The sequence below is a fragment of the Crinia signifera genome, chromosome 11, assembly GCF_055691185.1.
Source record: "Crinia signifera chromosome 11, ASM5569118v1, whole genome shotgun sequence".
NCBI lineage: Eukaryota > Metazoa > Chordata > Amphibia > Anura > Myobatrachidae > Crinia > Crinia signifera.
This window is the reverse complement of record NC_139227.1, coordinates 91,384,567-91,411,491: the sequence shown is the minus strand read 5'-3', so window position 1 is coordinate 91,411,491 and position 26,925 is coordinate 91,384,567. Positions and strand designations below refer to the sequence as shown.

The window sequence follows — 26,925 nt, the reverse complement described above, 5'->3', positions numbered from 1 at the left end:
CAATGCCTGCCGCGGGTGGGACAGCGCCCGAAAATCGGGACTGTCCCGCTGTAATCGTGACAGTTGGGAGGTATGATATTCTGCAGCTCTTTACAGAGAACATTTGAACATTCACATCAGTCCCTGCCCAGTGGCGTAACTATGGTGTGGCAACCACAGCTGTGGCTTGGGGAGTCAGCAGTCTCGGGGCGCACTGAAAAATACCTGCTGTCCTGTACGATTACACAATTTGCTGTCACTCAGTAGTAGTGGGCGGCGGCGGCGGTGGCTGTGTACTGCAGCTGCGTACCGTAGGTGACAGCATATCTCCTATTCCTTGCCACCCTCCCTAATCTCCTCGCCTCCTCTGCACCTGGGGTCATTCGGTGTCATTACCTGCACACACTTCCGCTAGTATCCCCGGTCGGTCCTTGGAAGCTAAGGCTGATGACAGTATGTCCCTGTTATACTGCATGGGCGAACGTCACTTCTGTGGAGCTGCAGCACAGGCAACAAGTCTGCACCATTGTCATGTCTTACCAAAGATGGGGGGGGGGGGGTTCATTTTTGTTGGGATCCAATTAGCCTACTAGTATATTTTTTGGGATTGTGGGAGGATTCCAGAGTACCCAGAGGAAACCCACACAAGTACGGGGAGAATATACAAACTGCACAGTTAGGGCCATGGTGGGAATTGAACCCATGACCTCAGTGCTGTGAGGCAGTAATGCTAACCATTACACCAGTGGTTCTGAACCTCGGTCCTCAGGACCCCCCCAACAGTTCACATTTTCCAGGTCACCTGGCAGGTGCACAGATGCACTCATTATTCACTGACACATTTTAAAAGATCCACAGGTGGAGAAAATTACTTCTGTATGGAGACATGGAAAATGTGAACTGTTGGGGCATACTTGCCGACTTTTTAAAAAGTGATAAACAGCCAGCCAATCAGCTCCTACCAGCTATGTCACAGTGTTTGAAAAATGTCAGGTAGGAGCTGATTGGCTGGCTGTTTATCACTCTCCATTTTATCACTTTTGAAGCTTAGTGCATCTGTCCCCAGTTGTCATTCACCCCAGTGACACCCCTGATGAGGACAGCTTGTAAAATGTAAAAACTATAGTTTACATAAATATTAATTGTAGAACGCAAAATGCTAATCAATTTTAGAACCCTACTGTAAGTTATTTACAGTGGCGTTACAACAAATTATGTGCTAATATTTGTAGTAGTTATCAGCTTGATCTGTTCTTCTAAATCTTGAAACCTACTTCAAAATGAAGTTTCCTGGTTTCTACAATGGTCTACTAATTCACTGTACAAGTTATGTTTGCTCCTACCCCTAAGCTTTACAGCTTTCATTGTCTCCTGTCCCTGACTGTGAAATGCTTTTTTGGTAAGTAGCTAGTGAATAAGCAGCAATGCCTATTATTGCGCTGCTCCGTTTGGTGAGAAAATCCAGGGTGTTGTCTTAGCTACTCAGTTGACCCATCATCTTCAGCAACATCTGGTTCTCTTCTTTCAGCATCTTGTTCTCATCCTCAGCCCTCTTCATTTTCTGTAAAACAAATGATTACAAAAGATCTGCAAATCAGTTCACATATCTTTAAAGGTGCCCGTACGCTTGTCCGATCTGGGACAATTTCACCCGATGGATCGGGCTGAGCAATCAGCCCAAATCGGAGGTGTTTCATTGGGTCCGATGCATGGTCCCCCGTGCATCAGACCTGAGCCAGAGTTCAGACTTAATGCCCGCCCAACCTCCGACTTGGCCCCCCTACCGGCAGCCCGCCGATTCATCTCATGTAAAAATACAGCATGCAATGTATCGCATGCGATCCTGCCGCCCGGGAGGATCCCGAGCGGCTCAGGGGGGCTGGGTGGACTATACATTGTTGCGATACATCGCAGTAGTGTATGGGCATCTTAAGGCTCCTGTAAGCCTGGACAGGTGAAATGCGCCAAAATCATTTTCATATTTCTTTCCAATAAGAAGTATAGGCAACCACAAAAGGCCCATTTCAATTATTAAATTCAGCATATGCTATAAAACTTTAGAACATATATATTTTGTTATAAACTGAAAACTGTTTGCGCTTCAAAAAGTGATCCGTCTCGCACCGTAGCGCTCACAATGACAAGTTGCCAGCGCACAAGAACAGAAGTATAATCAGTGATCAAATTGGTTAGAGATTTGAAGCCTCCCTGGAGGACACTAAACAAGGAGTATACACATTAATGCTCTCCAGCTTTAACAAATTGAAGATGCAGTGGGTGTCCCAGGGTGGTGACAGGGAGGCGGTTTAGCGCATTCATAAAAATGGTCCAAATTATGGGAATTTAGTGGGTGGTTGCATACACAAACACTCAGGAGAGCTGCACCTGTAGGGTACACACCAGACCTGCTGCAGGTAGGATCTGCAAAAGATCCATTCAACTGGATACAAATCCAGATCGGATTGGGAACGGATCGGATGCAGATCGTTAGCAGATCGCATGCAGATCGTGTGCTCCAACAGTTCGTGCAACCTGAAGAATGTCCAGGATTTCAGGGGAGCTGACTCTGCAGCATGTAACATACTATGGGTCAGATGTATCAAACTACAAAAATTTATAAAACGGTAATAAACAACCAGACAATCAGCTCCTACCTGTCACTTGTGCCCCAACATTAGGGTAAATTTTATAAAGTGTGATTTGCATTTTGGTTTTGAAAAAAATATACTAAATATTCTTTCTTAAGGAATTGAATACAATTACAATGCTGATATATAAACGATACTTTGTGTTTATGACCGCCATTATATCAATTTTATTGATAAGGGTCCTCACAAATTTGTTGTCCAGGGCCCCCAGAGACCTTTTTCTGGGCCTCCTGCAATTAGTAGTCTGAGGGATTCTCGGAATGATGCCTGTGAATATTGTCACTTCAATGACCTGTATGTGCAGAGTCTTCTCCTGCAGCCCGGTACCATTGCACAAGGCGCCGACCTTGAGACAAAGTACATGAGGTGGTATTCCGGGGGGTTCAGAGTATGCAGAAACGTCTCTACTGGGTTATGAATGGTGTCCTCCACCTCCACCATGGAATCAACCAACTTATACCTACCATATCAGTAGCCAGCTTCTTCCACACAATGCTATTAACTGCTGAATCATTTGTTGGAGTGAGATTAGACCTCTGTCTCAGCCAAGAGATGCATTTACCTTTATTCTCATTCAAGGTCGGGTAGATCCTTTCAGTCAAAACGTTAAAGTTGTAGACTAAATTGCAGAGGCTTTCAGGAATATGGACCCCCCCCCCCCCTCCTACATCTTGCCATTCCCTATTTTCTATCATTCTGAAAATGACTTGGCCATAAGTAGGATGACTTGAAACATGCCTTGACCTTATTGGTGCATGTACCTTGCAGCAAGACAGGTACGGTCTATCTGAAGTTTCCGGCCACCAGCACCGTCACCCCACCCATCAGGCAGATGCAGGTCCTGATGTCCATTTAAGAGCCTCAACACCCCCTTGTTGCCCATGGTGCACATGTCCCACATGATGAGCTTGATCTCTCAAACTAGAGATGTTGCATAGCACCGACTCTGAGTGGTTTCGATTGAGGAGCAACTTGAAGGCAGAGTGAGCCATCTTGCCACGCCACCAGGAAGCAACGGCAATGGCTATCTTCCTATCGTTCTTGACTGTGACTCTAATTCTGGTCCCCTGAGCTCAAGTAATTCCTCGTAGTGATGGACCTGCTGGTGCTTGCCAAGCAGGTCCTGCTGGTACTATTTCTGACTTGTAAATAGAAATTTAGCTATTCAGCGTGGATTTGGATGGTCCTTGGATGGAGGACAATTTTTGTGCAACTGGTATTACAGACCTGTTAGGGTCAGTTATATTGTGGTAGGTCAGTGATGGCTAACCTTGACACTTCAGCTGTTGTTGATCTACACATCCCAGCGTGCCCTGCTACAGTTTTACTATTTGCTCATGCTAAAACTGATGCAGGGCATGCTGGGATGTGTAGTTCAGCAACAGCTGGAGTGTCAAGGTTAGCCATCACTGTGGTAGGACAAACTGTTATGGGGACATCACAAGCTTTGCCCCCCTGCCGGCCCTACAATAGCATTGGTGATGGTAATTTATTATAAAACCGGTGTCATAATTTTTAATTATTTTTATTATTATTTACTTTTTTCTTCACGTAACCTGAAACTAGCAAACACAGAATTCAGAAAATAATATATTAATGCACAAAACTTGTCAGGAGCTGATTTCATTCATTCACGTACAAATGTGTTCTCACACACCCGGCGATCAGGTTTGAATAACCCTCATAGGCTGAATACGCTACTGCATGAGACACTTAACACAACTGAGCAGCACCGAGAGGTTTATACAATACAGTTTTAAAGGACACATAGGTACACTGGGAATGTATGAGTTCCTGTTGATACTGTTAACCAGGCTGAATATGTTTTCACTGGAGAAACGGAGGTTGAGAGGTGATATGATTAGTATGTTCAAAGGGAATCCTATAGATATGACTAACTCAAGTCAGTTGTTACAAGTCAAATAGGTTAAACTTGATGGACTAACATTTTTCAGCCTTAATTACTATGTTACTATGTTACTGTGGCAGGGACAGCATCTTTACACATGAAAGTATTGTGGAAGATCCAGTCCGGGTTTTAGAGCAGCAGTAGCAGTAAGAAAACGGATGTGATCAAGGTTTGGCTGATTACCAGCACCTGTGGCTTCCTAATAAAAGTGTTTCCAATGCAGTAGGTTGCTCTAGATCAAGGGTGGCCAAACTGGTCCTCGAGATCTACCAACAGTCCATGTTTTCCAGATCACCTAGCTGGTGCACAGCTGTAGTCAATACTAACGGTCACATTTTCAAACCTGCTGCATTCATTCCTACTATAGATCCACAGGTTGCCTGGAAAACATGCACCGTTGGTAGAGCTTGAGGACAGGTTTGGCCACCCCTGATCTAAATGGTGGAATATGTATCCAAGTTATAAGCCGGGGTGTGGGCTGATATGGTAGGGACCGCTGGAGCATTCTGAAGAGTTTGAACTATGCTGTGATTACCTGTATGCTGCTTGCTGTAACTATACTTGCCTATGTTGTGTGCCTGGAATGCTGTGACCTGCTCCAAAAATAAAGACCAAGACTTCATCTTGATCCAGTGTATGGGATTCCTTGTCATAGTGCCTTTTAGAATTCCGAGAGCAGCAGAAGTCCTACCTGACTCAGGGTCTTCATCTCTTTTTGGAGAAGGAGCAGAGACCCCTCCTTGTCATTCAGCTGGGTAGTCAGTTTGTGGTTATCTTGTCTCTTTCCTCTAACTGCCTAATAAAACACAAACAAAGCTCATAACACCCATCACCACTATCCATACACTCAATCCACCATAATGTGCTTGGAGTTGGACTTGCCCAAGGACTCTTATCAGCTCACAGCTGTATGCGTGACATATATTTAAAGCTCACAGGAGAATCAGGCCAATCACAGAGGACAGAATGTAAAGAGGCCAATCACAGTTTATGGAATGGAAAGAGGCCAAACAGGGAGGAAGGAATGTAAAAAGACCAATCACAGAGGATGGAATGTAAAGAGGCCAATCACAGCGGATGGAATGTAAAGAGGCCAATCACAGCGGATGGAATGTAAAGAGGCCAATCTCAGCGGATGGAATGTAAAGAGGCCAATCAAATCTCTACAAATGTCATATTTTACACTTCTAAAAGCACTTACAGTTGGATTGTACAGGGGAAAATGTCTGTGCATGCTCACTGTGTGCATTAGTAGCCCAGACAACTGCTGCCTCTATGATTTATTTGTAACCTTTTAGCAAAGTGTAAATATAAAAATGACAAATCAGCATCAATGAATGCTCATACCTTCTGAAGCTCCTCCATCCATGACTGCCTTGATATGAAGCTGCTATCTATATTGTCGGGAGCCGGCAGAAGAGAATTTACGTCTGACAGTCTGAAATTGACAAGAAACTACAATAGTAAGTACCTTCATCCTAAAGGGATGCAGTCAAAATCCCGACAGGGTCAAAATCCCGAATGGGTCATAATACCGGCAAGGACAAAATCCCGACAAGGACAAAATCCCAACAGGGTCAAAATACCGACATATAGAATGTACAGGTGAAACAGTCAACATGACTTTCCGTCGACAGGTCGCAAGATCGACATGGGTTTTTTCACTGTTTTTTGACCCGACATGTGCTGACAGGCAGTATTTCATGCCCTACCATCCACTAGGGCGTGGTGGGAGAATAAAATAGTGTGCCGAGAGCATCGAGGCACCGTGCCCGAAGCATCGCGAGTGAAGCGAGCTATGCGAGGGGCTGCGGTTCACTTCCAACTGTGTCCATGTCAACTGTGTCGAAATTCGGGTAAAAAAACAGTGAAAAGGCCCATGTTGACCTCGCAACCTGTAGACGGAAAGTCATGTTGACTGTTTCACCTGTACATTCTATTTGTCGGTATTTTGACCCCGTCAGGATTTTAAATGTCGGGATTTTGTCCTTGTCGGGATTTTAAATGTCGGGATTTTGTCCTTGTCGGGATTTTGTTCTTGTCGGTATTATGACCCTGTTGGGATTTTAACCGTCGGGATTTCATACCGAATCCATCCTAATGATCAGTGTGAAAACCCCACCCAGAAATATAGAACCAAAGGCTTCATGTAATTAAAAGTTTCTATTATAGAGCTTGCAGAGTAACGACAACAAAGTAACAAGAAATAACAAGAATATCACTCGTTGATAAATCTTCCCCATAGTGTGCAGTGATATTAGAGTGGTGTTATACAATCCAATTAGGTACTCAGGGGCACGCCTGTAAGAAGGCAAATGACAGAGGTTGTGTCTTTCTGGAGATCCACTGGGTCGTAATGCCCAATTACCACATTGCTCCACCCCCTTTCTCAAGGCCCCATCCCTTTTTTGGCCAAGGGTCCTGATTTACTGATCACTAATGTTGGGAAGTTTGTCTACTCTGGTTAATTTGATATAAATATTTTGTATGAGCTACAATTTACTCTATTGCAGGGGTCCTGGGGATTTTTTTCAATCCCGAGATTCGGGATTGAAAAATGCTCATTCCTGGGATTGGCCTCCCTACTAAAAAACATGTGCAGCGGAGGACGGTGCAGGAGGCAGGGGTGCGGCCCAAATTGTTGCGAACGGCCAGGTGAGGGGGTAACACCAGAAGCGGGCAGCCGGGTGCGGTGATGATGCAGGAGGCGGGCAGGCAGCAGTGAATTGCAAACTCCAATCCCGGGTTTGAAATGCCGACAATTTTGCGGCCAAATCCTGGGATCCCGCTGATCCCTATTTTGGGATTGACCACCCTAATCAGAACCAACACATGTTTTCCGGGTCACCTGGCAGCTGCACTGTGCATCACCAACTGTTGCATTTAAAAAATACATGGTTGACCTGGAAAACATGAACTGTATGGGGTCCTGAGGATACATTTGATAATCTGTGCTCTATTGGAATAAAATAGACTGAAGAATTGTGTTAGGTAGATTGCAAATCACAAGGCCAGAGCAAACACATGCAGTAAAGTACCTGTTTGTGCATGTTCCTTCAGATAGCCATACTTCCTGAGGAAACAGGATGAACAAATAAATTACACAGTATAAATGCTTCCTGTGAATTAATTGGAATAATCTGTTATTTAATATGTAAAAATTGTATCTTAGGTATAAATCATAAGGAAATAATACGTATCTCTTATATATTTTGCTACATCTGTCACTCAGTGTGTGAGTGTGTCTATAACGCTGGGTGGAGCCTCTGCCCACACACACTCACATAGTGACAGAGAACCAGCCCACAGTGCCAGACACCCTCTGCCTCCCCATGCTGCCAGGCAAAGACACTGCTACTCCACAGCCACCAGGTGAGCGGCAGGTCTGCCTGCAACCCCCCCCCCCCTCTGCCACCACCCCGACACCCCCCTATCCCCCGGACACCTGTTACCCACCCTCCTGCGCCCCCCTGCCCGGGTGGGCCACCCCCCCCAATTCACGGCAGCCCCCGCGTCCCCCTCCCGCGATTTGCAGACCCCGGCCCCTTCCCACTATTTGCAGACCCCTCCCGCAATTTGCGGCCCCCCCCTTTCTGCAATTCAGCCCCCCCTCCCGTGATTTGCAGGCACCCCCCCCCCTCCCGCGATTCGCGGGCACCCCCTCCCGCAATTTGCGGCCTGTCCACGCCCCCTCCCGCGATATACGGACCCCCTACCGCTATTCGCGGGCCCCCCCTCCCGTGATTTGCGAACCCTCTCCCGCAATTCACGCCACACCCCCCAGCCCCCCTCCCGCAATGTGCCCCACCATTCGCGCCCCCCCGCCCCATTCCCGTGATTTTGCGGGCCACACCCCCTGCGATTTGCGGCACCCCCCGCGACCCCCTCCCGCGATTCGCGGGCACCTCCCGCGATTCGCGAGCACCTCCTGTGATTCGCGGGCACCTCCCGCAATAAGCGGCACCCCCTCACCCCCTTCTGCGATTTGCAGACCCCCGCCCCCTCGCGTTATTCGCGGACCGCCCTCCCGTGATTCGCGGACCTCCCGCGCCCCCCTCCCTTGATTCACGCCCCCACCTCCCGCGATTCATGGCCCCCTTTCAATGATTTGTGGACCCCCGCCCCCTCCCACTATTTGCGGACCCTCCCTCCCACTATTCGCGGACCCCCCCCTCCCGCAAATCTGGGCACCCCACGCACCCCCCCTTCTGTGATTCACGGACCCCCTGCGCCACCCTCCTGTGATTAGCGCCCCCCCTCCCGCGATTCACAACCCCCCTCACGTGGTTTATGTCACCCTACCCCCCTCCCGCAATTCACTGACCCACACAACCCCCCTCCCGCAATTTGCGGACCCCGCCTTCTCGCAATTCATGCCCCCCCCTGCACCCCCTACCGCGATTTCCGGTCCCCCACACCCTCTCGCAATTCGCGGACCCCCGCGCCCCCACCTCCCGCAATTTGCAGACCCCTCTGACCCCCTTCCGGCAATTCCACCCCCCAGCGGACCCCCGCGATCCCACTCCCGCATTTCACGTACCCCCGTGAGAATGGGGGATACTGTACCGCCACAAGCAGGTGCCGCCCCTAGGTGGGAAATCCGGCCCTGGCTGCCGCGCTGCAGGTTCCCCCACTGCCAGAAGTGTCCCCATGGTCCTCTGCACCAGCGCCACAACTTTTATCAATGTCTTGCCCACATACCACTATTATACAGCCTCCTGCCCTCATGCACCCCCTTACTCCCTCCCAGTGGGAGGAGACGCTCGCCCACCCTCCTCCAGTTCTAGGGATGCCCATCAACCATCAATGATTTCAAATCATCGATGGTTTATGGCCGATGTTGAATACTTTTTCCATCGATGTGGGAGGACCAGATGGTTTCCCTACATCGATGGCAAAGGAGAACCGATCAAGGTTCAAATTTTTTTATGGTGCCGGGACACGGAGCATAGCTCCGCCCCCGCCGCACCCGACAGTCCTGCCACCGAGTTCTGATTGTCCCACGGCCTATTCAATCAGATATAATGGATGACCATCTATAGCTACAACAATCGATGGTTATCCAAGTAATATTATACTACTATCGATGGCAGGGTGTAAAATCGCCATCAATGCCAACCATCGATGGCGTCTGCACCAATGCCTATCCATACTCTGCAACAGGCAAAAACCTTTACTACCCCTCATGCCCACACACCTCTATCACTGCCCTGCCTCCTGTTCTCCTGCCCCGTAACTTCCACCAGTGGGGACCCGCTCACCCTGTGTTGCCTACATTCACCTATCATGCTTTACCACCCAGCCTCCTGCTCTCATGCACCCTAACTCCCACCCAGTAGGAGGAGACACTGACTCAGGGGCACCGTCCTGTACTCCTGTGCTGCCACGCTGGACCCTCACCCACTGGCAGAAGCTGCACGGTGTCCCCCACCCTCCTCTTTAGTCCCCCCGTATGCACACACACCCCTATCACTACCCAGCTTCCTGCTCTCCTGAACCGTAACTTCCACCACTGGGGAGACGCTGACTCAAAAACACCCTACTATACTATTGCACCCCCCCCCCCCCCACACACACACACAAATGTCACTGTACCATCCACACAATCAATGTACATCTTACTTTGTAACTGCTTTTTAATTAAACAAAACAATACACACCCCCTTCCAAATCATATGCTCTCTATTTAAGACATTTCACCTATAACTCAAGTTGCAATACAGAGCATCTTTCATACAATTCTAACCATATGTCTCACAATACAAACGTTCACAAATTAAGGGGGCGCAGCCCCTTACGACGGTGTGAAGAGCGCACATAGGGCGATGAATCACCTAGTAGTGTATATTTAGCATAAGGAGACTTCTATTTCCAGAATGCCAGACCTGAAATGTTCCTCAGGTACAGGAAGCAGCCAGAACCTTTTTGTCATAATTAAAGTTCATCTTTCAGTTTTATACCTTCCTGTGATTCTAGGGAACTAAAGGCATGATGTACGGCACACATTAGATATGGGCAAAGCCAACAACATGAAGATATAGGGGACAGTATGGTGATGACTATCGTTCCTCACTGGTGATGGCTCATGTCATTGTCTCTTACCTTCGTTACAGCTTCTCCCTCTTTAGGACCATTATTGGCAGAAGCATCTTCATTCTCATCAGGGTCCTGTAGAGTATCCACAGGAGTTATTTACTAACAGCAGCAGGTCCACTCTATAAATGCCTACATTTACCAGATATGTGCTATAAAGTGTATGGGGCAATATGGTCATATACACTGAATCATTGATTTTTACAATATTAAAGAGCAAGTGAAGACTTCTGCCATGTGATGGTAGAAGACAAGTAAACTAGACTGGAGTTGGTATCACAAAGTAGACTGGACAGGAGCAGGGCTACCCCAAACTATGGGTCTATGTGTTACAGTGCAGCCAGCCCACATTTAAATGTGTATGCTTCTACTGTTCTACACTTATGCTGGACAGTTATTTATAATTATAGTCAGGGCTATTTTTGTGCAGGCTCCAGCAGGAACTGAGGCCCTTATTTTAGTTCACTCTTTCAGACAAAATATTTTTTAGATGGACAAAACCATGTGCACTGCAGGTGAGGCAGGTGTTACTTGTGCAGAGATAATTAGATTTGGGTGGGGTTTTACACCTGCCTCACCTGCAGTGCACATGGTTTTGTCCATCTAAGAAATATTTTGTCATAAAGAGTGAACTAGAATAAGGGCCTCAGTTCCTGCTGGAGCCTGCACAAAAATAGCCCTGATTATAGTACATGGCTTCCCAACTCCAGTCCTCAAGTAACCCCAACAAGCCATGTGTTGTATTTATTTTTAATCATAATCATGTGAGTTAATCTAGTTTGCTGGAACAGTAATAGTCCTACCTGCTTCCACAGACAGAAATCCTCTAAACATGAGGTGTTGGGAAACTTGAGAACTGGGAAACAATGTTATAACAGAATGTTACTTCCTGGTGGCAGGAAATGCACCAACTCTGACGAGACCTCCCTATAGCTTCGTATATGAAAAATCCTGAAGAAGGAAGAAACATGTCTGGATAGCCAACAAACTAAGTGAAAACCTGTACTCCAGGTCAGTAATGACTAATGGGTATGTGTAAGTTATGGCGGTATATAACTTAATGGTATCATACCCAAATATGAGCCTTGAATAAAAACAAGTATTTTACATTTATCTATATTCATTTGTCTTTAAAAACTGGAGATTTGTCCGTAAACTGTGAGATGATAAGAGCTCCTCACTTGCCTCTGATGGAATCATATTTACTACTCCAGTGGGTCTCCTTTTCTCCCGTAGTTTCCGTTTCTCGATTTGAGTACGATGCTTCTTTTGTGTACTCTCCTTTTTCTCTTTGGTTTTAGATGTTACTGGATCATGGGCTTCAATATCTGCAGACCCAAGAGTCTGACTTTTGTTGGGAGCTGCTGTTATCTTTGATCCTTCAACCTCTTTTCCAAGTTCTTGCCCAGCATGTGTAGACCAGGTTTTTGTTTGGTGATCCACATCTTGAGTCACCTGGATGTCTATGGACTTGCTCCCAGCAAAGCTAGATGATGAGGAGCGCAACCTCATTCTTTCTCTCCGCGCCCTCCATTCTTCCAAAAAGGGAACCTGCTCTGCGCTGTTGCTTTTGGGATCTCTAGACATTGTTGGATTCTAAAAAAAGACCATTGAAAGCACAATCAATCACAGTCGCAGAAGCACATGTATAAAAAGTTGACATTAGATAGCAGTATAGTTCTGTGTTCTGCATGGTGTAATAAAGCTTTAATTTTCTTAAGAAAATACACTTTTGTTTACGGTCCAATTAATATAGACACTAGAGATGGCCATCATCAATGGCAACAAAAGGTGGTGCAATCGTTGATGAACATCAATGATGCTGTCAGTCTCTGCATTTGTCCTTACCACTCAGAGATGCAATACAGATTCAGAGGCATGGTCTGTGGCCCTGGTCTCATACATGTAAAGTATTACGCGTCCCCTCGCGGGGCTCGCTGCACTCGCCACGCTTCGGGCTCGGTGGCTCGCTACGCTCGCCACACTATATAAAATCAACTCCACGCCGACATGGATAGTGGGGGTATGAAAAGGTCGGAGGACGCGTACCGCCGCCCCTCGCGGGCTCGCTTCGCTCGCCACGCTTCGGGTTGGCGTTGATAGTGGGGGTGGCGTGGGGGTGCATTTAACATTGTAAGCACCCATTAGGGTGCTTATACAATTAAAAATCTTATAGGGGGGCCAATTGACCTTGAAAGCACCCATTAGTGTGCTTGTACAATTTAAAATCTCATCTCATCTCATCGTATGCCATTGTATGCCATATACAATGGTATACAATTTTAAATTGTATAAGATCCCATAAGATGGAAATCGTGGGAGCCGTGATAATACACAAGTACTGTAATTTCCCCTCCGGAACACGACTTCGCATACGACTGAAACAGTCGTATGCAGTCGTAGGGAAAATACTAATACGAAAAACTAGGTTTTTCATATTAGTAAATTTCCCCCTATATGTCTACAAGAAACACATCTAGTTGGGAACAAACTGTTGTCTCTCAAAAAAGCCTGGGTGGGCATTTCTTTCTTCCTTCACAACCGCCTCCAGAGGAGTTTCAGTATTAATCCGTAAGGGTATTATATTTTCAGCAGAGTCTGTCCACACTGTCCTGGGGCAAGATATGTTTTCAGCAGAGTCTGTCCACACTGTCCCCGGGGGCAAGATATGTTTTTATTAAATGTATGTTAGGATCCTTGGCATTTCTAATAATGGCAGTTTATATATGCCCTTTAACTACCAGGTCCTGAAGAAAGCGGCCAAATTTATAGCCCTATTCCCTTATGTCCCGGCTTTGCTACTGGGGGACTTTAATATCATACTAGATCCAGTACTAGATAAGCAAAATAGGTAAAATCAGAATAGCAGAACCCAGGGAAATGGATATCCAAACATGGTCAAGAAAATGGGCCTGGTGGATGTTTGGAGGACGAAACACCAGGGAGAACAGAAATGTTCTTGTTTCTCCAGTACATATGCCTCGTTCTCTAGGATTGATATGGCCCTGGTCACGGCTGATTGGATCCTCCAAATTCAGGGGGTGAAATAGCTGACAAGAGGCATATCTGACCACTCCCCACTGGCGATCAGTCTGGATCTGGGAGAGGAAAAGGGATTTTCTTTCTGGAAATTAAATGCTTTTTGGTTAATACACTTAGAGGTAGGGGATAGCTTAGAATTCCAGGGCAGGAATTCCTCGAAATGAATCAAGGTTCAACATCAGAAGAAATCATTTGGGATACATTCAAAGCCAACCTTAGAGGTACATTGAAAAAAAGAGATAGCTAGGCTGAAAGCTGCTTATAAAAAAGAGGAACAGAGGTTAGAGATATCCTGCTGCACCTTGGAACAACAATACTTGCAGGGTAAAACCGAAGATGGCAAAAGGGCATGGGCGGAAGCCCAAGAGGCCTGGCGTAAGTGCCTTGCAGAAAAGGCAATGTATAGAGAATTTGTTGCAGGACATGCTAGATATGCAGAAGGAGATAGACCTGGGAGCTTTTTGGCAGGGTTGGCAAGAGCAGAGTCTGAGTATAGTAATGGAGATTAGGGATTCTGGAGGGGGCTCGATTCGGCAAACCCCAGAAATAGCGAGGACTTTAGGAAATTCTACCGACAATTATACACATCTCAACAGGGCTATACTCCCAAAGAAACTTGCTCATACCTCAGGAAAATAGAATACCCTACTCTATCAACTGACTCTAGGAACCTGCTAGATGGCCCAATAGCTCTTTCAGAAATAGAGGCAGCAATAAAGGAGATACCTGGGAGTAAAGCCCCTGGGTTAGACGGCATCCCCAGGAACTGTATAAAAAACATAAGAAATTTTTTTCAAAAAAATTCCTGGACTTAATTAATGATCTATATGCTAGCAAGGTTATACCTGCATCTATAACTGAAGCACTGATAGTAGTGTTATTAAAAAAGGATAATGACCCGAGATTACAGGAACAGAAACAGGTTTTAATTTGAGAAGGCTCTATTGCCATCTTCAGACCCAGCAAGGAAAAAAGGAAGAATGAATAGTGATATCTCTTGATGCAGCTAAGGCCTTCGATTCTATCGAATGGAGGTTTTTATGAGAAGCCTTGGAATGGGTGGGAATTTATTTGTTTTTATTAACTGGATAAAAATGTTGTACATGGCCCCAGTGGCAAGGGTCTCCATCAATGGCTATATCTCTTCCAGTTTCGGGGTGGAGAGGGGCACATGACATTGTCACTGGGGTTATTTGCAATTGCCATATAACCTCTGTCTTGTTTAATCAGGGGCAGTCCATTGATCGAGGACCTAAAAATAGGTGCAAGAGAAGACCGTAATGCACTGCATGCGGACGATATATTGTTGTTTATGCAAAATTATCCCGAGGTACTTCCTGAAGCCTTGAATATAATTAATCTTTTCGGGAAATACTCTGGCCTCAAGATCAACTGGGGTAAATTCTGTATTCTCCCTCTAAGTGATACTCTCCTCCCCCCCCCCCCCCCCCCCTGCCTAGATAGCGGAAGAATTCCAATATCTAGGCATTTGGGTTTCAAGAGAAATCACTAGATTTTAGTCTCTCAACTTAACACCACAAATTGACTATATAAAATCAAAAATAGGACCTTGGAGCAAGTTACCTCTAACATTAACAGGCCGGATCAATTTGGTTAAAATGATCATTCAACCAAAATTAGTTTATATACTTCAACACTCGCCTCTTTATCTCCCCTGACTCATTTTTCAGCTAATAGCGGGTCTGATATCCTCCTTATTATGCGGCAATAAGAGAGCCCGTCTCAGAATGGATATACTTACCAAACGTAAACGGCAAGGTGGACTGGCTTTACTGGATTTTTGGCTGTACTACCTCTCGACACACTTGGTACACTTAAAAAAATGGATACAGACAGGGGGGGAGTTTGACTTGTTATATGTACTGGTGGGAATGGTGGCCCAGGGCATAGTCCCCTCCAGATTCTCCTAAGTGGTAATTTGAAGTGTAAATGTCCCCCAATAATTAGACAGGTAGTTATTGGAGGCAAGTGGAAGGTCTATTAGGGAGTCAAGGAATAGACACAAAGACAACATTACATAATGCCCATTCTTGACTGAACTAAAAGAGTTGCAGGTTACGAGAGTTTGGGGGGATAGAGACATAAAAGAGATAGGAAAACTGTATGATGAAAACGGACTTAGACCATTTCATTCATTAAAAATGCTCACTCCCTAATAAATATCTGTTTAGATATATTCAATTGCGACATGGTCTTGAAATACAGTTCGATAGAGGGCGACCTAATCTGCATGACTCTTTGACAACAAAATGAACTAAAAAAGCTCCTATGAGGCATGAAACCTTGTTTTTTTATAAAGCTTTAAGCCAGACTAGTCAGAAGGACAGGTTATTAAATATAAAAACTAAATGGGAGATGGAGGTTGGACCCATAATGGAGGAAGCATGGTGTAAAGCTTTGGTCAATATAGGGAAAGCAAGAAACCAAGTAAGATTCCAACAGATACAATTATGCCTGGTGCATAGAACCTATATGACACTGGAATGTATGTACAAATTTTGGGGTAGGGACAATGCAAATTGCCCCAAATGCCGGGATTATAATGGGACGTTCTGGCATTTGCTTTGGGCCCGAAGTTAACTTGGCCCGAAGTTGACTGAGTTCTGGACAGCAGTCATTGACATATTAATATTAAAGGGTATACCTATGGACAGCTGCACACCGAAAACTTGTGTTTTGTCAATATTCGAAGAGGGTTCATTAGATAAAAATTATAGACAAATCTTATTCAGTTGGAGCCCTTGTCAACTTTGTTCCTTAGGTCGTGGCTCACCATGGCCAGCCATGGCTATCCTATTGTTCTCAGCAGTAATACAATACATAGAACAATACAGTAGGGGATTAGCATAGTGATCCTATTACTCACTTAATCCAATGAACAGGGTAAATGAGGATGGCTCTATCTGTATGTACATTGGCCAAGACCTGCATAGCCAGGAAATGGATGGCAAGAGAGGGACCAGACGTGGCTATGTGGCTTGCATTAGTCAATGAAACTATAGTACATGAAAAAATTGTACATTTCGCCAGAGGAACTGAAAGAAAATGTGGAAAATGGGAAGTATAGTTAGTGCCCAGATAGGGAACTATTATCCAGTTGTGGACAACAGGAGTGGAAATTGGAAATAATGATTTCCTGATGAATCAGAAGAAATTCAACTACATACACATCATCATCAACTTTACTTAAGTCCAGTCTCGTGCAGTCTAGAGCTCAATCCAGTTGAGTCCGTGGCTTGGCCTGGAGAGTGAAAGATCAGCTCTAAGGTAAGTTCTTCATTGCTGCCCATGAATGGAACATTAGGCGGTAGAGTGCTGAGGCCTAAGCTAGGCCAGAATTCAGAAAATACAAGTTTTAGTTTGATTTGCTTCCCAGTCTTCCATTAAACCATAAGGCTGCCACAATGTTAGGCCCCACACTACCGTGGCCATTTGTTGTGCCTGAAGAACAATCCAGGGTATCTTTTGTCTATGTTTCTATGTCAGTTGATTGAATTGGTTGATCAGAAACATATATCGGACATCAGCTGCAGGTACTTCATGTATATCTGGGTAGTGTTGTAAAGAACCCACAAGCAAAATGTCATAATGTTGGTAACTCCATGAACTTTAAGCCACTTACTGAAAGATCAGGTCATGAGTGAAGAAGCTGGATGATGAGTGGAAGAAGGTAAACCCATGCTGAATAGGTTGCAGAAGGTAGAGTCATAAGGGACAAGGTCAAAGCCAATGGGATGGAGGAGATAAAGGACCTTATTTTGGTCTGTTCGCAGCTAGTCTGAATCCGCATGGGGGCCAATGTTTTTTCAGAGCGCATTCTGTTCGCTGGGGTGGAGAGGGGCGTGGGACGGCGGACAGCCCCATTACTATATGGTAAAATCACTTCTGTATACGTGCACCTTCCTCCTTCTGTAGGAGTACAGAGAGCATTTTACAGGCTAAATACAGATAACAGTCGCTTAGTCCTAATTGGTTTGACCTTTAGCAAAGTGGTGTTATTAGGAAGTTAATAGGAAATCTTACAATTATGGTTTCCATGTTATAGTAGGGATCAACTCAAGATGTTTAGCATTAGGAATGGTTGAAGATTTTTGTGGTGTGGCAATGCTGCACTTAGGGTCTGATTCATACCTGATCACAGAAAGAGTGAAAATCCACCCTACACTGTAATCATGCAGGTACTTTAGCAATGCTATAAGTACACAGGTACAGTGATGTAATTATGCAGATACAATAATTAAAGTACACAGGTACAGTAATGTAGTCATGCAGGTACAGTTATATAAGCAAGCAGGTACAGCGATGTAATTATGCAGGTACAGTTATATAGTAACAACAATGTTATATAGTACACAGGTGCAGTGATGTAATTATAAAGGTAAAGTTATATAGTACACAGGTGCAGTGATGTAATTATGCAGGTAAAGTTATATAGTACACAGGTACAGTGATGTAATTATGCAGATACAGTAATTAAAGTACACAGGTACAGTCACGTAGTCATGAAGGTACAATTCTAAAAACACACAGGTACAGTGAGGTATGCAGGTACAGTTATATAGTACACAGGTACAGTGATGTAATATGTATATGCAGGTAAAGTTATATAGTACACAGGTACAGTGATGTAATTATGCAGGGGCTGGGATTTAAGTACACAGGTACAGTGATGTAATCATGCAGGTACCGTGTTATAAGCATACAGGTACAGTCATGCAATAATGCAGGTACAATGTTATAAGTACACAGGTACAGTTATATGATCATGCAAGTACAGTGTTATTAAGTACACAGGTGCAGTGATGTAATAATGCAGGTACAGTGTTATAAGTACACAGGTATAGTGATGTAATCATGCAGATACAGTAATGTAAGCACACATGTATAGTGATGTAATTATGCAGATACAGTAATTAAAGTACACAGGTACAGTCACGTAGTCATGAAGGTACAGTTATATAAACACACAGGTACAGTGAGGTATGCAGGTACAGTTATATACTACACAGGTACAGTGATGTAATTATGCAGGGACAGGGATTTAAGTACACAGGTACAGTGATGTAATTGTGCAGGTACAGTTATATAAACACACATTTACAGTGATGTAATTATGCAGGGGCAGGGATTTAAGTACACAGGTACAGTGATGTAATCATGCAGGTACCGTGTTATAAGCATACAGGTACAGTCATGCAATAATGCAGGTACAATGTTATAAGTACACAGGTACAGTTATATGATCATGCAAGTACAGTGTTATTAAGTACACAGGTGCAGTGATGTAATAATGCAGGTACAGTGTTATAAGTACACAGGTATAGTGATGTAATCATGCAGATACAGTAATGTAAGCACACATGTATAGTGATGTAATTATGCAGATACAGTAATTAAAGTACACAGGTACAGTCACGTAGTCATGAAGGTACAGTTATATAAACACACAGGTACAGTGAGGTATGCAGGTACAGTTATATACTACACAGGTACAGTGATGTAATTATGCAGGGACAGGGATTTAAGTACACAGGTACAGTGATGTAATTGTGCAGGTACAGTTATATAAACACACATTTACAGTGATGTAATTATGCAGGGGCAGGGATTTAAGTACACAGGTACAGTGATGTAATCATGCAGGTACCGTGTTATAAGCATACAGGTACAGTCATGCAATAATGCAGGTACAATGTTATAAGTACACAGGTACAGTGATATAATCATGCAAGTACAGTGTTATTAAGTACACAGGTACAGTGATATAATCATGCAAGTACAGTGTTATTAAGTACACAGGTACAGTGATATAATCATGCAAGTACAGTGTTATTAAGTACACAGGTGCAGTGATGTAATAATGCAGGTACAGTGTTATAAGTACACAGGTATAGTGATGTAATCATGCAGATACAGTAATGTAAGCACACATGTATAGTGATGTAATCATGCAGATACAGTAATTAAATTACACAGGTGCAGTAATGTAGTTATGCAGGTACAGTTACTGTATATAAGTACACAGGTACAGTGATGGAATCATGCAGGTAAACTGTTATAAGTACACAGGTAAAGTGATGTAATTATGCAGGTACAGTTATATAAACACACATTTACAGTGATGTAATTATGCAGGGGCAGGGATTTAAGTACACAGGTACAGTGATGTAATCATGCAGGTACCGTGTTATAAGCATACAGGTACAGTCATACAATAATGCAGGTACAATGTTATAAGTACACAGGTACAGTTATATGATCATGCAAGTACAGTGTTATTAAGTACACAGGTGCAGTGATGTAATAATGCAGGTACAGTGTTATAAGTACACAGGTATAGTGATGTAATCATGCAGATACAGTAATGTAAGCACACATGTATAGTGATGTAATTATGCAGATACAGTAATTAAAGTACACAGGTACAGTCACGTAGTCATGAAGGTACAGTTATATAAACACACAGGTACAGTGAGGTATGCAGGTACAGTTATATACTACACAGGTACAGTGATGTAATTATGCAGGGACAGGGATTTAAGTACACAGGTACAGTGATGTAATTGTGCAGGTACAGTTATATAAACACACATTTACAGTGATGTAATTATGCAGGGGCAGGGATTTAAGTACACAGGTACAGTGATGTAATCATGCAGGTACCGTGTTATAAGCATACAGGTACAGTCATGCAATAATGCAGGTACAATGTTATAAGTACACAGGTACAGTTATATGATCATGCAAGTACAGTGTTATTAAGTACACAGGTGCAGTGATGTAATAATGCAGGTACAGTGTTATAAGTACACAGGTATAGTGATGTAATCATGCAGATACAGTAATGTAAGCACACATGTATAGTGATGTAATTATGCAGATACAGTAATTAAAGTACACAGGTACAGTCACGTAGTCATGAAGGTACAGTTATATAAACACACAGGTACAGTGAGGTATGCAGGTACAGTTATATACTACACAGGTACAGTGATGTAATTATGCAGGGACAGGGATTTAAGTACACAGGTACAGTGATGTAATTGTGCAGGTACAGTTATATAAACACACATTTACAGTGATGTAATTATGCAGGGGCAGGGATTTAAGTACACAGGTACAGTGATGTAATCATGCAGGTACCGTGTTATAAGCATACAGGTACAGTCATGCAATAATGCAGGTACAATGTTATAAGTACACAGGTACAGTGATATAATCATGCAAGTACAGTGTTATTAAGTACACAGGTACAGTGATATAATCATGCAAGTACAGTGTTATTAAGTACACAGGTACAGTGATATAATCATGCAAGTACAGTGTTATTAAGTACACAGGTGCAGTGATGTAATAATGCAGGTACAGTGTTATAAGTACACAGGTATAGTGATGTAATCATGCAGATACAGTAATGTAAGCACACATGTATAGTGATGTAATCATGCAGATACAGTAATTAAATTACACAGGTGCAGTAATGTAGTTATGCAGGTACAGTTACTGTATATAAGTACACAGGTACAGTGATGGAATCATGCAGGTAAACTGTTATAAGTACACAGGTAAAGTGATGTAATTATGCAGGTACAGTTATATAAACACACATTTACAGTGATGTAATTATGCAGGGACAGGGATTTAAGTACACAGGTACAGTAATGTAATCATGCAGATACAGTAATATATGTACACATGTATAGTGATGTAATCATGCAGATACAGTAATTAAGGGATAGATTTATTATAGCGGCGGTAAAAGTGCCGATATAACACTTCCTGCTTCGCCTCAGTAGCGAGGCGAAGCAGGAGAGGAGAGCGACAAGCACACAGGTCTTATGATGTAAGTACAGGTATAGGCCCTTATTCTAATTCGGACGGTACGGCCCGCGTGCGGCCGTACCGCCGATGTTTTTACTCTGCACATGCGCAGAGGTCAATCTGCGCATGTGCAGCCCCCTTCGCCGCAGACGTATTTCGTCCGCCGCAAAGGGGGCGTATAGGGGCGTGAGAGGCTTCATGCCCTCATTTCCCTATGTGTACGCCCCGCGTTTCATGGGCGTTCCCATGCAAACGCGGGGCGTATGCATGGTAATGAGGGCATGACGCAACTCATGGGGGCGGAAAGCTGACGTCGCCGGATGTCAGCTTTCAGCCCCCATACAAGCTACCACACGGACGATTGTCCGTGTGGTCTCAGCTTGCGGGAGCTGCCGGGGCGTGCGGACCTGCCTTCGATGGTCGACGACCATCGAATGCAGGGGGCAGCTCCCACCATGGTGGAGGTGTATGCCTCCACCATTTTTATGCGGATCGCCAGCCGTCCGTGTACGGACGGCCGTGGCGATCCGTAGGGTGGGCGGGGATTGGTTTGTGCGGCCGGAGCCCCGTGTGCGGCTCTGGCCGCACCAACCAGAATAAGGGCCATAGTGATGGACAGTAAGTACACTATCAAGTACACAGTTATAGTGATGTAAGTACACAGGTATAGTGATGTACTGTAAGTACTCTGGTACAGTTCTGTAAATACACAGGTATGGTGCTGTAAGTTTACTGGTACAGTGATGTAAGTAAAAAAGTACAGTGATGTAAGTACAGGTATAGTGATGTAAAAACACAGGTATAGTGATGTAAGTACAGGTACAGTGATATAAATACACAGGTACAGTTATGGAATTAAGCAGATAAGTATGCATGTAATGTGATGTAAGTTGTAATACACAGGTATGGTGATGTACTGTAAGTACTCTGGTACAGTTCTGTAAATACACAGGTATGGTGCTGTAAGTTTACTGGTACAGTGATGTAAGTAAAAAAGTACAGTGATGTAAGTACAGGTATAGTGGTGTAAGTACACATGTATAGTGATGTAAGTACAGGTATAGTGATGTAAATACAAGGTACAGTGATGTAAGTACACATGTATAGTGATGTAAGTACACATGTATAGTGATGTAAGTACACATGTATAGTGATGTAAGTACACATGTATAGTGATCTAAGTACAGGTATAGTGGTGTAAGTTCACATGTATAGTGATGTAAGTACAGGTATAGTGGTGTAAGTACACATGTATAGTGATGTAAGTACAGGTATAGTGGTGTAAGTACACATGTATAGTGATGTAAGTACAGGTATAGTGGTGTAAGTACACACGTATAGTGATGTAAGTACAGGTATAGTGATGTAAATACAAGGTACAGTGATGTAAATACACAGGTATAGTGGTGTAAGTACACATGTATAGTGATCTAAGTACAGGTATAGTGGTGTAAGTTCACATGTATAGTGATGTAAGTACAGGTATAGTGGTGTAAGTACACATGTATAGTGATGTAAGTACAGGTATAGTGATGTAAGTACAGGTATAGTGATGTACAGTAAGTACACATGTATAGTGATGTAAGTACACATGTATAGTGATGTAAGTACACATGTATAGTGTTGTAAGTACACATGTATAGTGATGTAAGCACACATGTATATTGATGTAAGTACAGGTATAGTGATGTAAGTACAAGGTACAGTGATGTAAGAACACAAGTATAGTGATGTAAGTACAGGTATATTGATGTAAGTACAAGGTACAGTGATGTAAGTACACATTTATAGTGATGTAAGTACAGGTATAGTGATGTAAGTACACATGTATAGTGATGTAAGTACACATGTATAGTGATGTAAGTATAGATACAGTGATGTAAGTACAAGGTACAGTGATGTAAGTACACATGTATAGTGATGTAAGTACAGGTATAGTGATGTAAGTACACATGTATAGTGATGTAAGTACAGATATAGTGATGTAAGTACACTTGTATAGTTATGTAAGTACAGATATAGTGATGTAAGTACACATGTATAGTGATGTAAGTACACATGTATAGTGATGTAAGTACAGGTATAGTGATGTAAGTACAAGGTACAGTGGTGTAAGTACACATGTATAGTGATGTAAGTACACATTTATAGTGATGTAAGTACAGGTATAGTGCTGTAAGTACACATGTATAGTGATGTAAGTACAGATATAGTGATGTAAGTACACATGTATAGTGATGTAAGTACACATGTATAGTGATGTAAGTACAGGTATAGTGATGTAAGTACACATGTATAGTGATGTAAGTACACATGTATAGTGATGTAAGTATAGATACAGTGATGTAAGTACAAGGTACAGTGATGTAAGTACACATGTATAGTTATGTAAGTACACAGATATAGTGATGTAAGTACAGGTATAGCGATGTAAATACACAAGTATTATGATGTAAGTACACATGCACTGTATAGAGATGTAAGTACAGGTATAGTGATGTAAGTACAAAGTTATAGTGCTGTAAGTACACAGGTGCAGTGATGTAAATACACAGACACAGTGATGTAAGTACAGGTATAGTGATGTAAGTGCACATGTACTGTATAGTGATGTAAGTGCACATGTACTGTATAGTGATGTAAGTACACATGTATAGTGATGTAAGTACATACAGGCAGGTATAGTGCTGTAAGTACACAGGTATAGTGATGTAAGTTCACAGGTATAGTGATGTAAGTAGTACACAGGTATAGTGCTGTAAGTGTACATGTACTATATAGTGATGTAAGTACACATGTACAGCTATGGAAGTACACAGATACTTTGCTGTAAGTATGCAGGTATAGTGATGTAAGTACACAGGTATAGTGCTGTAAGTGTACATGTACTATATAGTGATGTAAGTACACATGTATAGTGATGTAAGTACACAGATACAGTGATGTAAGTACAGGTAGGTATAGTGATGTAAGTACACTGGTACAGCTATGGAAGTACACAGATACTTTGCTGTAAGTATGCAGGTAATGTGAGGTAAGTTGTAGTACACAGGTATGGTGCTGTAAGTACAAAGGTACAGCTACAGTATGTAATTATACAGATATAGTGATGTAATCATGTCGGTACAGTAATGTACACTTGCACAGTGATGTAATCATGTCGGTACAGTAATGTACACTTGTACAGTGATGTAATCATGCAGATAAAGAAAAGGATGAATGGGTGATGCAGTGATACAGGTGGATAACAATTGCTGGATTGCCCAGAGGGTAATGCAGAGACAGTGTCATTGATGGAGTGCTGAAATGAATCAAGTGATGGGGCAAATGACCCCATGTCTGATACCTCCTTGATGGAAAGAGGATCCCTCTGCTTCCGCCTGCAGTGTGGGAACTCCCTGGGGGAGGAGTGAGACCCCCTGCCCGAAGCTGTGCAGATCAGACACTGCTTCCCAGAGGACCAGAAACCTCTGATCCTAACAGGAGGAGCCTCATAAACTCTCTCCCCCTCCCTCACACCCCAGACTCCTTATATAGGAACGTGCATGGGACTTGGCATACTTCGCTTCCAAAGGCAGTGAATCATTTCCTCAGTTTAACAAAAATGGGAGAAAGCTCCTTATGATCGCTGTTTAAATATAGATCAGACTTCTGTCTATTCAAGAAAAAAAAATAGTAAAGAATTAATAAATTGGTGTAACTTCAGGAGCCAACAAGTGCATTGGGTGGGGGGGGGAGAAGAGGTGGGGGCTAAGATGTAAATTGTATGTACGCAGATCTACGTGTGAACTGGGAGCTATCACAGCTGTCACAAGGAGACATTGACCTTGTTCATTTCTTCTGCATCAATTGTTTAAAATCTGCAGCTCTCCAACTGCAACATACATCATTCTTAACTAGCCTGAGGCTGGGAAACATCCTTATGATAAGTATCCTCATTTATTATCACCCTATGACCTCTCACAGGCTTCTCTTATATTTGGAGTTACTCATTCAATTAAACTTATTTCCATTCATAGAGTTCATTTTATTTTATTTATTATTTCTTTCTTGTAAACGATTCCTTGCTCCTATCAAAGGGTGCCTAGGATACGTATCCGGTCAACGGATCTACAGCAGTGTCTAGTCATACCGGTCTAGTTAGGCGCCTAAAGATAGTGGAGCGCTTCTAGAGCGCAGGCGATGGTCACATGGTCGACATGAGGTTTTCACGTTGTTTTGGTGCCGATTGTCACAGCTCGACTTGGTTCATAATTTACTATCCAAGAGGACATATGACCTTATTCTGATTGATTTGCTTGGTCCCGTGCATGGGCCGAAGTGAATGTACCAAACCCCGCCCAGCGAATGGATCGCCGGCGCTGCCCATTCGCATGCCAAATTTGGCCGTTCGGAATGTGAAATCCATTTGAATGCCTGTGGGAACCTCCTCCATCATTGAATGGTCAGCGACCATGGAATGATGTGAAAAGCGCTCGCCCATGCACGAGTGGTCTAGACCACTCTAGACCACTCGTACATTTGAGCGAAGAAAAGAAGGGATATGGGCGGGCAGCTGACATCCGGTTAAGCCAGCTGTCCGCCCCTCACGCGCACGTCACAACCGCATTTCCATACGCACGCCCTGCATTTTCATTCGAATGCCCATGAAACGCAGGGCGTGCACGTATGGTAATGCCCCTGATCAGGCCGCAACGCCCCTCTCCACCCTCTGCTCGGAAGGCCAGGAACGAGCACTCGGCAACCGGACTTTTCACAGAGTTCGCTCGCTCCCTGGGTACAAACATGCGCAGAAATGGTTCTGCGCATGCGTATATGCACAACATCGGTACACTGGCCGAATTCTTGTCCGAGAGAAGCGATCAGAACAAGGGCCATAGAGTGAGATCATAATAGTGCCCAAAGCATGATAAGCGCAGAGAGCCATGCTAGGGAATACTGTGCACATATACAGTGTCCACGGGGCCCCCTGTGACATTCGGCATAAAAACCGTGAAAAAACTCATGTTGACCATGTGACCTTCGTCCATGCTCCCGTCGATCTAACGCTTGCGCCTAACTTCCGTTATTGTTGATCTAGATGCGGTCGAATATCTTTAGGTGTCTAACTAGATGGGTTTGATGAAGAGTGGTCATCCATAACATACCATAACCCCTAGGTTATAACGACAGCATGTCAGTTTGTATGCTGCAGAGCGACACTTATCTACATAAACCAATCATAGTCATGCGTACAAACTCCATCCGATTGTCCGAGAGACTCACAAATTGCCATGATGCCCTCCCAGATTCACAAGAGTAGACCAGGTATCTGGAAACACCAGAGCCTTGATGATGACATTTGTGGTGAAATGTTTCACTAACCCCTGCACCCGCTGCACAAAACCATGGTCCCGGCTCCTCCCAACTTGG

The 26,925-nt window shown here is 43.8% G+C and overlaps 1 protein-coding gene across 1 annotated transcript; it reads right to left on the bottom strand.

Moving 5' to 3' along the window:
• Positions 1-539: 539 nt before the first annotated feature.
• Positions 540-24,981, bottom strand: LOC146045859 (PRKC apoptosis WT1 regulator protein-like). Its single transcript, XM_083164967.1, has 7 exons — positions 24,860-24,981; positions 11,815-12,225; positions 10,639-10,704; positions 7,575-7,609; positions 5,884-5,974; positions 5,228-5,332; positions 540-1,540 (listed from the first exon to the last, which is right to left on the bottom strand). The coding sequence occupies exons 2-7, from the start codon at positions 12,214-12,216 to the stop codon at positions 1,454-1,456; spliced, it is 786 nt and encodes a 261-aa protein (XP_083021093.1). The 5' UTR covers positions 12,217-12,225; positions 24,860-24,981; the 3' UTR covers positions 540-1,453.
• Positions 24,982-26,925: the final 1,944 nt, after the last annotated feature.